Genomic DNA, 12342 nt, shown 5'->3' with positions numbered 1-12342 from the left:
GCTCAGACACGGGCATACACTGCAGAGCATGCCTGAGTGTGTAAGTGGTCACATGATGTGTGTTTTTGCGGCGTTTTAAAACTAAACGGGGCCTGAGTTACTGACAAAAATTAAAAATTCTAGAAATCACATATTTGGAACGAACAACTCTTGCTGTGGCAGAAAGTGTCAAATTGATCTTCATCTAGACTAGCTTACAAATTCATTGAAAACTCTTCTTTTACACATGTTTGTAAAACTTTAAAATTGACAATTTTATGAAGATTTAAAGAAAAAAAAATGATTTAACTTTTTTTAACTTGCACTTGCTGACCAATCACAATCTCAAATGTTTTTCAAAACCCATTTTACATAACACAGTCACTGAAAAATATATTATTCCCAGATAAAAGAATGTCACTTTTCAGAAATTCTATGACTTATGAAAACTAGCTCAGACAAACACCAACAGACACACTACAGACCCAATGACTTTTATAAAACCCGATTTAGTTGTACTAAAATGGTCTGAGCAAAAGTCAATCATCAAAATTATTTTTCAGAATTGTTCACATCTAATCACTTGATAGCATGACAGCAATTTTTATTGTCTACATAATTAATATGTAGGGAAAAAAAGTGTTCCAGAAGATTACAGGAACTTTTTAAACTTGATAATGTGCACCTTTTAGTTACATTTTGTAATAATTTTGTTCTTTTAAACACATGGTATGGGAACTGGGATTTATTTTGTATTGTGTATTGTTAGTAAATGTTAATAAATGGTTGTAAATGTTAGCTAGCTGTTGTGGCCCGTGAGAGCGCATTGGCTGCATGGTTGAGCTCGCCCAGAATATGAATGGCACGCAGCGATCTCAGCCACGTGTGACTTTAGAGGAGTTGATGGCGAGCGAGCTGAGAAATGCAACGGGAACGTATACCTCCCATATGGTTGATATAAGCCATCATTGCCATGCTGTCCCTCCTGACCAGCAGTGTTTCTGCTCCAGCACCAGTGAAAATCGGCGGAGAGGAGGATACACTGCCAGCTGAAGAGGCCGAAGAATCGCTAGGGCACATTCTGCAAGATTGGTGAAAACCCGCATAGACAGAGATCTAATTAAAGCGAAGCCATCCCAGAGGATGGACCAGCGCTCACACTCAAAGCTTGGACAGAGCGCACTGATGAGGAGCGAGGGGTCTGTGGGCCTGGAGGCGATGGAAAGCCCCCACTGTAAGCCTCAGGCCTGTCCGAGTGTTAATTGCTTGGCAGGGAGCAGCAGGGATGATGCACCCTAATGCAGGGGTATGCCGCAACCTCAGTTGTGCAACAGTCAAGATCTCACAGTGAGGGCAAGAACTGTCCGCGAGCACTGCTTCAACATGCTGGACCCACATGCTTGTGCCTGTCATAGGGGGCGAGGAAACCACTGCATCCAGAAACGCAAGGTCGGAACAACATCTTTAAAAAGATGCGCAGGTTGACTGTGTGCTCTATTAGGGAATTCTGCTCTTTGAAGTAGAAACTGCTCTTTTAATGCACCAGCGAAATGCCCAGGGGATGGGAAGCCCAAATCAACCGCCGCTGCCTTGTCGTCTTCCGCACTGGTGAATACTGCTGCTTTCTCTCTGGAAATCAGCTTAGCAGAAAGGGTTCTTCAGTCTTGAGAGAGGCTCTGAAGCTAAATTCTAGAGGCTCACTCCACAGTGGGCACTAATATAGGCGCTAATGACTAATCAGTATCAGCTGTAGAGCTGAGCTCTGCCAATTAATTTGGCTTTCATTGGCCCGTTTTCTTACTCTTCAGAGTAATGGGTTGTCTTATGCACTCCCATAGTGTGTTCCTAATGCACGTTGGAGTTCCCTTATGAAGGGGAACAGAGTGGGTTGATGAACATGAAAGTCTTGAGTCTTGAGAGAGGCTCTGAAGCTAAATTCTAGAGGCTCACTCCACAGTGGGCACTAATATAGCTAATGACTAATCAGTATCAGCTGTAGAGCTGAGCTCTGCCAATTAATTAGGCTTTCATTGGCCTGTTTTCTTACTCTTCAGAGTGATATGTTGACTTATGCACTCCCATAGTATTTTCTAAATGCACGTTGGAGTTCCCTTATGAAGGGGAACAGAGTGGGTTGATGAACATGAAAGTAAAGTTGAACATCTCCTGTGGCCTACACAGTCACTAGATCTAAATATTATTGAGCAATTTTGGGGTATTTTGAGAGGAGCGAGTTGGAAAACGTTTATATCCAACAGCATTACGCAGTGAACTGGCCACTATTCTGCAAGAAGAATGGTTCAAATCCCTCTGGCCACTGTGCAGGACTTGTATCTGTCATTCCCAAGACAAATTGATACTTTATTGGCTGCAAAAGGAATACACCATACTAATGAATTATTGTGCTCTAAAACCAGGTGTTTTAGATTCATTGTCCAACCCCTGTAGTTATTTTCTCTTCATAATCACTTGATACTAAACTTTTTTTATGTGGTATTGTCATACTTTTCTGATGCATACGGCTTTCATTTGTCCATTTGTAAAAAGAGAAGTTCTGCATCTTATGCTATATTTACAGAAAGCAATACCATTAGAGAGATTGTCATGTGAAGAATGTGCAATGCATTGTTTTATTTGACCAAATTACATTCAGTTAAAAAAAAAAAAACATGTTTAGTGCATTGATTATTTCTGTAAAATTGCTTTCCTGAGTCGTATCCAGAATCTCATGTTGCTCAAAGGGTCTCTGCTCCACTTCAGGTATGTGTTCTTCTTCAGATGCTTATGTAGACCAAACACTTTCTTGGTTTTTCTCTCCGCCACATCTTCCAGAATAATGATGATGATATTGGCATTGCGTTCCATCAAAAACCGAGACTGAGCTAATTCAAACTCAAAGCGACACCAGGAACTATCAATGAAGTGTTGAGACACAACCACAATGATCTTACGGCTGCCCATTATTCCTTCATCTATAATGTTGGAGGCGATTGACTTCCCGGCTTGAAAGTCCCGCATGTGAAGGCAAAGCTGAATAGGTGGCACACCGTTCTCCAGATTCTCCATAAGTTCATTCATGACCCAAGCTTCATCATAGCTGGAGAAAATCACAAATGCGTCATAAGAACATTCTTGCTGTCCAGGTGATCTGTAGCCACTGAATAAAATAAAACAATACTGAACATAGAACCAGAATTTATAAAGCAAAATTGCTAACACAACTACAAACGTAACACAAATTACTGATAAAACAATTGTGAGTCTTTTCTTGTGCACACAGTAGTCAATGTCAAAGTCTATTGCTTTGAAATCTGTATTTGCAGAAAAAGTTTTACACCGAATGTTTTCCAGTTGTTTTAAAATGTTTTGTTTTTGAATAATCCACAAAATAAAATCAGTCTGAGAGCAGGAGCAATCGATGGAGTTAGAGGACAAATCAAACTCAGAAAGGTTCATGGGCAACTTTTGTAGAACATCAAGTGGGATGGTGGTTATACTGTTTTTATCAATATACACTGATGTAAGATGTGTCAGCTCTGGTTGAGTTAAAAAGTCCAAAACCATCAATTTGTTTCGACTTAAATATAAATGTCGTAGTTTCTGCGTGCCAGTAAAAGATCTCATGGAGACTTTCTCAATGCCACACTGTGAAATGTCAAGAACCTCCAAGCTTGTTAGGTTTTGTAAGAAGTAACTCAATTTATCTCCACTAAAACTGTTTCCTGCCATTTTAAGAACAGTCAAATTATGCAGGTCCTGAAAAGTCAAGGTATTGAAATGAACACGTGTATAAGAAATATCCAAATACTTTAAATTTCTCAGATGTTTGAAGAATCCAAAGTAAAAAACTATGACTAGTTTTGTATGGTGGAAGTCCAACACTTCAAGCAAGTCAAGTGCAGAAAATGGCTCATTAACAAATGTTATTTCTGAGTTTTGACTAAGATTCAAGTATTGAATATTTGGTGTCCTTGGAAAAAGAATGGAACAGCATTCATGCAAAATCAACATGTTTCCACTCAAGTCTACATATTGAAGCAGGGGAAGGTCACTGACTCCAGTGAAGGTAATAGGAAAGGGACTCTTCATCACCAGTTTTTCCAAGCTTGGAATGTGTGAAATAAATGGTACAACAGATAATCCAGTGTCACTTAAATACAGTTCCTTAAGACGGTGGAATGGAATATGTTTCATACTGTTCATATATGCTTTTTTTATTGTGATTTTTGTTGCATTGACCATACAACGAAACAAGTGCATTTCTGAGTCAGACCATTCTTTTTGAACAAGATAAATTTCGTTAAAATTAATTGAACATAGACCTTCAAGATAATCTGGAACTGACACTTTGATTTTTTCGTCCATTCTGTAACGTCCCACAAACAACTTATCCACGGTGAGGCCAGTGAGAGCTTTGTGACACTCTTTTTGTGCATTAAACGAAATGAAGGCAGCTAGCAGATGAAGCTCTCTGAGAATGACATCCTTGAAAGCTCCTGGTTCAATGTGTATTAATGGATTCCTAGACAGAATCAACGTCATATTTCTTCCAATCTCTCGCAACACAGCAGTGTGATCCATTCTGATGATGGATATATTATTGGCATGTAGATCAAGTAAACTGAAGTCTTTGAAGGTGCTCATGAATGAAGGAAGAGTCATGGACTGGATGCAATTTGTTCCGACTTTAAGGTCCTGTAGCTTGGTAAGGTTATTAATTTGAAGTTGTAAGGATTCAAGACGAACATCCACAAGAACTAGTCTTTGCAGCTTGTATAAAGAATTCAAGCATTCAGGTGCTAAATATGTTATAGGGTTTCCAGTAAGAATCAATGTCATCAAATTTTTCACATTGTAGAAAGCATCTTTTTCAATCTGTCTGATGTAGCATCTGAAAGGACACAACATAAAAATAAAAACATAGAACACAATCATGTTTAAATTGTAACACACTGAAGAATAGTACTGATTTACCTTGTGAGATCCAGGAGTTGTAAATTCAACATCACAGGAAATACACGCTTATGTAATGAGGTCAAGAAATTGAAACTGAAATCCAGAGATGCCACAGAGAAGGGAAGACTACCAGGAATACAAGTCAGATTCCTTCCAGAACATGAATATTCCTTATTCTTTATCAGCTATTAAAGGACCAAGACATGTTTTACATATTTTATATTTGCATATACATTATAGTATACAACCCTAAATCAGAAAAAGTTGAGACAGTATTGAAAACGCAAATAAAAAAAGAAAGTAGCGATTTTTTAAATTTACTTTAACCTGTTTTTCATTGCAGACAATATGAACACAAAATACTTAATGTTTGTTCTGGTCAACTTTATTTCACTTGTAAATATACATCCTTTCCTGTCATTCAGACCTGCAACATATAACAAAAAAGTTGGGACAAGTGCAATTTAGGGCTAGCAATCAGGTCAATTGTTTAAGCGATTTGAAACAGGTCATGTTAACAGGTCATTGAAATTATGATTTGTTACAAAAGCAGCATCCAAGAAAGGTCTAGTACTTTAGGAGCTAAGATGGGCTGAGGATTGTCAGTTTGCCAACAAATATGTGAGAAAATTATTGAAACCTTTAAAACCAATGTTCCTTAAAGAAAGATTGGAAGACATTTAGATATTTCACCTTCAATAGTGCATACCATAATTAAAAGATTCAAGGAGTCTGGAGGAATTTCAGTGCATAAAGGATAAAGGCAAAAGCCTAAGCTGAACAACCGCGATCTCGAATCCCTCAGGCATCACTGCGTCAAGAATCGGCATTCATTTAAAAGCAATATTACCACATGGGCTCAGGACTACTTTGGTAAACCTTTGTCAAGTACCACAATACGTGGTTACATCCACAAATGCCAGTGAAAACTGTACTGTGCCAAAAGGAAGCCCTATGTTAACAGTTTCTAGAAGGGCTGTCGACTTCTCTTGGCTCGGGTCATCTGGACCATAAGAGAGTGGAAACAAGTACTGTGGTCAGGTGAATCAGTTTTTCAGGCATTTTTGTGAGAAATGGACGTTGTGTGCTCCGGACCAAACAAGAAAAGGATCTTGCAGACTGTTACCAGCAACAAGGCCGAAAGCCAGGGTCTGTCATGGTATGGAATTCTGTCAGTGCTTTTGGCAAACTAACTTGCACTTCTGTGATAAAACCATAAAATGCTGAAAAGTACATAGATATTTTGGAGCACAATATGCTGCGTTCTTTTCCAGGGATACCTATGCATATTTCAATAAGACAATGCAAGACCACATTCTGCACACATTGCAAAGTCCTGGCTGTGAAGGAAGAGGAAACAGGTAATTGACTGGCCTGTCTGCAGTCCCAACCTCTCTCCAATACAGAATAGGTGGAACACTTTGAAGCGTAAAAAATGCAACAACGAAGACCCCGCACTGTTGCCCACCTTAAGACTTGTTTGCAGGAAGAATGGGACAAAATTACACTTCATCACTTGGTGTCTTCAGTCCCTAAACATCTTTTAAGTGATATGAAAAGGAATGGCAACATTATTCATTCATTTCCTTTTCGGCTAAGTCCCTTTATTAATCTGGGGTCGCCACAGCGGAATGAACCGCCAACTTATCTAGCCGCAACCCATCTCTGGGAGCATCCATACATGCTCATTCACACTCATACACTACAGACAATTTAGCCTACCCAATTCACCTGTACCACATGTCTTTGGACTGTGGGGGAACCGGAGCACACGGAGGAAACCCACAAGAACGCAGGGAGAACATGCAAACTCCACACAACGCCAACTCCACTCAACGCCAACTGAGCCAAGGCTCGAACCAGTGACCTTCTTGCTGTGAGGTGACAGCACTACCCACTGCGCCACTGCGTCACCTATGGCAACATTACAAAGTGGTAAATGCTTTACAGTTACAACTTTTTTTTAAATATGTAGCAAGAACCAAGATTGGGATGCATGTATATTTAAAACAAAAACCACACAATCATGAGGAACACATTAAATAATGTTTGTTTTATTGTTTGCAAAGTAAACAGTCGAAGTAAAATTTAAAAAACTCTTCCTTTTGTTTTTATATGCATTTTCCTAACTGCCCCAACCTTTTCTGATTTGGAGTTGTATTACGCACAGGCTTATGTCAACACTTTCATAAAATCACGCTTATAAATATAGGCCTTTCAGGCACTAAATACATTGTTGTCTAATAAATGAATAGCCAAAACTCACAAAAACATCTTCTGAATTTAGTTGAAAAAGGTGTCATGTGAACATACTCAAAATTTTAATTTAATTTAAAAACTACCTATGAATTATATTCTATGATAACATTTATTATAAAATATGTTTTAACAGAACTATGAAAGTCAAATTATCACAAAAAACATTAGATTACTGATAACATAGTATAATAATTATACTGTATACTGTATCCTACAATATTGATTCTTAGGCTCACATTAACAGACCATATATTCTGTAGAACCTATCAGTAAATTACATTAACAATACAATCTATGTAATGTTCTTACCTCGGTACATTCCTGTCCTTGTCCAGCATTCACAAGAATAAAGATTGAACTTAGGAAAATCATCCGTTCCCCATTTGACATGATCATTGTTCAAAATTATCTTACTTAAGTTAAGATATATGGTAAACTTAACGTTAAAAAAACAAAACAAAATTGTCAGCAAATTCAAATACAAATTTACTAACACGATAACAGCTCTTTTATCACGGCATCTGGAATATTACTTAACAAACTCACTCATCGGTGGATGTGAAGCAGTAAGCTCTCATCTAAAACACATACCAATTGACATAAATGTTTGTTCTCTTTTATTGTACTTTGAGCAAGCAACTCTCACTTCTCCTTTTGTTTCAACAAGGGAAGTTATTTGTTTATAAAGTGCACTCCAAAGATGAACAAAAGCTAATTTATTAGCGTTTCTTGCTATATAATTTACCCTGCGAAAAGACTGTCGATCAGAACATAGAGATCAATGATTGTTTTATACATTTGTGGTTGCAAGGATTACTTATTATTTATTTAACATATATTACATGAAGGATAGATGCAATATTACTGCTATGTAGCAACAATTGCTTTCCTGAGTCGTATCCAGAATCTCATGTTGCTCAAAGGGTCTCTGCTCCACTTCAGGTATGTGTTCTTCTTCAGATGCTTATGAAGACCAAGCACTTTCTTAGTTTTCCTCTCCGCAACATCTTCCAGAATAATGATGATGATATTGGCATTGCGTTCCACCACAAACCGAGACTGAGCTAATTCAAACTCAAAACGACACCAGGCACTATCAATGAAGTGTTGAGACACGACCACAATGATCTTACGGCTGCCCATTATTCCTTCATCTATAATGTTGGAGGCGATTGACTTCCCGGCTTGAAAGTCCCGCATGTGAAGGCAAAGCTGAATAGGTGGCACACCGTTCTCCAGATTCTCCATAAGTTCATTCATGACCCAAGCTTCATCATAGCTGGAGAATATCACAAATGCGTCATAAGAACATTCTTGCTGTCCAGGTGATCTGTAGCCTCTTAGTAAAATCCAACAATAACGCAAATAAAATTGAAACCTGTAAACCAAGATTGATAACACAACTATAAACACTACACAGAATACCAATAAAGCAATTATGAGTTTTTTCTTGTAGACACAGTGGTCAATGTCAAAGTCTGTTACTCTAAAATCTGAGTTTGGTGAAATAGTTTTGCACAAAATATTTTCTGGCTGTTTCAAAACTCTCTGATTATTGATAATCCACAACATAAAATCAGTCTGAGAGCAGGAGCAATCAATTGGGTTAAAAGACAAATCAAACTCTGAAAGGTTCATGGGCAACTTTTGGAGAATGTCAAGTGGGATGGTGGTTATACTGTTTTTATTGACATAAAATGTTGTTAATTGTTTAAGGTTTGGGTCGGTGAGAAAATCTATACTCATTAAATTGTTTCCTCTGAGATTCAAATGTCTAAGTCTTTGAAGGTTTTTAAATGACGTTAAATGTATTTCTATCACATGACAGTATGAAATATCAAGGTGCTCTAAAAATGTAAGATTGTTAAATAAATAATTTGCTACATCACCTTGAAAACTATTGCCAGCCATCTTGAGAACTTTAAGACTGCTCAGTCCATAAAAGCAATATACGTTAACAAAGGTTACGCTTGAATAAGAAATATCCAGATACCTCAGATTTTTTAAATTAGACAAAAGTGTAAAAGATCCTATACCTAAAAGCTTTGTATGATGAAAATCTAAAATTTCTAGGGATTCAAGTCCTTCAAATCCTCCTTTATCAAGAGAAATTTGTGGATTTAAGCTCAAATTTAAATATCTGATTTGAGGAGTACCAGATAAAACATCTATGCAGCATGATTGTAGAGTAATTTGGTTTGAATTAAGATCCACATACTGAAGTTTCGGCATGTCTAAGAATTTTTCAACTTGAGTTGCACTGTTGTGTGTAAATACAAATTTTTCTAAAGTACGAATGTGTGAAAGTTGTTTACCTGGCACAGTATATAACTGAGTGTTAATCAAGTAAAGCTCCTTGATTTTATGAAAAGGCACATACCCAATGACACGAATTACACCACCCTTAACAACTACAACTGTGGCATTAATCATACAGCGAAAGATATTCATTTTCCAGTCAAGTCTTTCCTTCATGTAATAATATGCCTCATAAAAATGAATAGAGCAAAGACCATCGAAATAGTCTAGATCTGATGGGTAAAGTTTGGGATCATCTTTATACATTCCAAACATCAGCCTTGTGACATTAAGGCCATGCAGACCATTTAGACCCTGTTTCTTTGAAGCAAACGAAACAAATGTGGATCGGATGTCCAGCTCTACAAGATGAACCCCTTTAAAAGACCCTGGTTCAATGTGTAGTAATGGATTCCTAGAGAGAATCAATGTCATGTTTTTTCCAATCTCTCGAAGCACAACGGTGTGATTAGTTCTGATGATGGATATATTGTTGGCATGTAGATCAAGTAAACTGAAGTCTTTGAAGGTGCTCATGAATGGAGGAAGAGTCATAGACTGGATGTAATTTGTTCCAACATTGAGTTCCTGTAGCTTGGTAAGGTTATTAATATTAAGCTGTAAGGATTCAAGACCAATATCCACAAGAACTAGCCTTTGCAGATTATATAAAGTATTCAAGCATCCAGGAGCAAAATATATAATAGGGTTTCCAGTAAGGAACAAAGTAGTCAAATTCTTCACATTGTAGAAAGCATCGTTTTCAATCTGTCTGATGTGGCATCTGAATAGAAATATATGTATTTAACATTATTTATAGACAATACCAACTGAAAACAACTGAGACGGAAACACAAATGTGCTTACCTTGACAGATCAAGAACTCTCAGAAAAGTGAAAACTGGGAATACAGTTTTCTTTAACCATTTCAGGTCATTAAAACTAAAATCAAGAGTTTGAACTGAGGAAGGAATTCTGGATGGTATGTAGCTTAGGTTTCTTCCCATGCATGAATAATGAAGATTTTCAATAATCTAAAATTTAAAAAAAAAATGTATTTATATAAACAAATAATTTTATATAAGTATTGAAAAAATGTATTTAAATTTAGAAACTTACTTCTGTGCATGATTGTCCAGCACCTATTGGAAAATATATTATGAAAGCACTTATAGTAAAGAAATTCATCTTGTGTGATCTCAACTGTTCCAGTCATTTAAATGCCTGCCTGCTTTTGGAGATGTTATTACTTTTGAGGAACTGATGTCATGGTTTTCAACAATAGGGTGCTATTGATGAAATTACATTATAGAGAAGCGAGGATAATTTCCTAATGTTGAAGGAAGAAGTACCATTCTGAATAGAGGAATTACTGGCCTGAATATTTTATTGCCTCTGCAAGTCTTGCGCCTTTTTATAAATGTAATAGTATGGGTACATTTATTTGTGTAGTCAAAACATTTCATCAAAGAACTTCAGATCATTTGAACCTGGAAGGCTAGTAAATGACAAGTGGCAGGACAAGAGCTATGAAAGTATAACAACAAAAGTCCAAAGTCCAGAGGGTTGGTGGAGTTGAGACAAGAAGGTGGACCCACTGAGAGGAATAAAGACTACTGGGGAACTGAGGCCTACCACAGAGGAACAAACAGCATTGAAATTAATTTCAGTGAAGCATACTGAACAAATACAGTGGAAGAGTACTTGGGCAGAACTAAAACAACACAGAGATGGTTTAGAGTCTCACTGGCAGAGACAGAAACCCCAAGGCCCCGCATAAGCCCATCAGCAGAAACCCTGTTATCAAAGTTCTGAATAGGTAGATATCTTCAATATCCCCCAGAGACAGAGCAGCCAGGCACATGGCGCACCACTTCTCCCACCCGTCCATCCCGTATCCGGCTGCAAACGTCACCGAAAGACAAGTGGGCTCTCCTGAGCCCAAACTTCTCGTCGAGAAGATGGTGTCAATTGCGTCCAGAGACCACTTGATCAAATCAATAATTCCTTATTCGTTTGAACAGCAGGACACGGAGAGCCTCAGAGATAAAATAAGATGAAGACAAGAGGAGCTAGACTGGAGAGATATGGGAAGGAGAGGAAAAAAGTGCAACCGCCTTCGCAGAGAGCCAAAGAAGACATGTTTTAGGAAACACACACATACACTACGGACAATTTAGCTTACTCAATTCAACTGTAGCGTATGTATTTGGACTTGTGGGAGAAACCCACGTGAACACAGGAAGAACATGAACATGCAAACTCCACACAGAATAGCCAACTGACCTAGCCAAGGCTCGAGCCAGCAACCTTCTTGCTGTGAGGCAACAGCGTTACCCACTGTGCCACCGCATTGCCCCTTTCGAGAATATTTCAGTTCATTTTTTTTATTTGGCAGTGTGTGATTTTAGAACAATTTTTATGGCTTTCTCTAAGCTTTATGGCACCGCCTTTTCTTTTTTACGGTCCATCTCTGACTATTTGTGTTGCACCTAAGCCTCCTTTCCACTGAAAACAACAAGCAACAGACCAGAAGTCAGTCATTTCCAATGTAAAGTAGTGCGGGAGCTGCATGAAGTTCCGAATCCAATCATCTCCGTATGCAGAAAATTCGGATCCAAATTGAGCTGCCGATCCATTGAAATATTTGATATATATATCAATAGTTATATCATATAGTTATATAAATATAACTTCTGTTATCTGTAAGCAACCGGATGCAATGTAGTTCAGTGTTGTCCAAGCAGGTCCATGTGCGCGAGAAGAGAAATAGCATTTTTTTTGGTTATTGTTTATATTAGAAAAAGTATATATTACAAAAAACATTTCGATCCATAAATGAGTAATAAA

The 12342-nt window shown here is 37.8% G+C and overlaps 2 protein-coding genes across 2 annotated transcripts; both read right to left on the bottom strand.

The window, feature by feature from the left end:
* Positions 1-2581: 2581 nt before the first annotated feature.
* tlr4bb (toll-like receptor 4b, duplicate b) lies at positions 2582-7831 on the bottom strand. Its single transcript, NM_212813.3, is given in 3 exon segments — positions 2582-4870; positions 4954-5120; positions 7504-7831. Coding segments are annotated over 3 exon segments (2460 nt in total). The 5' UTR covers positions 7591-7831; the 3' UTR covers positions 2582-2664.
* tlr4al (toll-like receptor 4a, like) lies at positions 7796-10718 on the bottom strand. Its single transcript, NM_001328605.2, has 3 exons — positions 10612-10718; positions 10360-10526; positions 7796-10276 (listed from the first exon to the last, which is right to left on the bottom strand). The coding sequence occupies exons 1-3, from the start codon at positions 10678-10680 to the stop codon at positions 8062-8064; spliced, it is 2451 nt and encodes an 816-aa protein (NP_001315534.1). The 5' UTR covers positions 10681-10718; the 3' UTR covers positions 7796-8061.
* Positions 10719-12342: the final 1624 nt, after the last annotated feature.

Source organism: Danio rerio, chromosome 13 (genome assembly GCF_052040795.2).
Source record: "Danio rerio strain M-AB ecotype USA chromosome 13, GRCz13ab, whole genome shotgun sequence".
NCBI classification, from domain to species: Eukaryota; Metazoa; Chordata; class Actinopteri; order Cypriniformes; family Danionidae; genus Danio; species Danio rerio.
The sequence above is the reverse complement of the archived record's forward strand: the minus strand, read 5'-3'. Positions and strand labels throughout refer to the sequence as shown.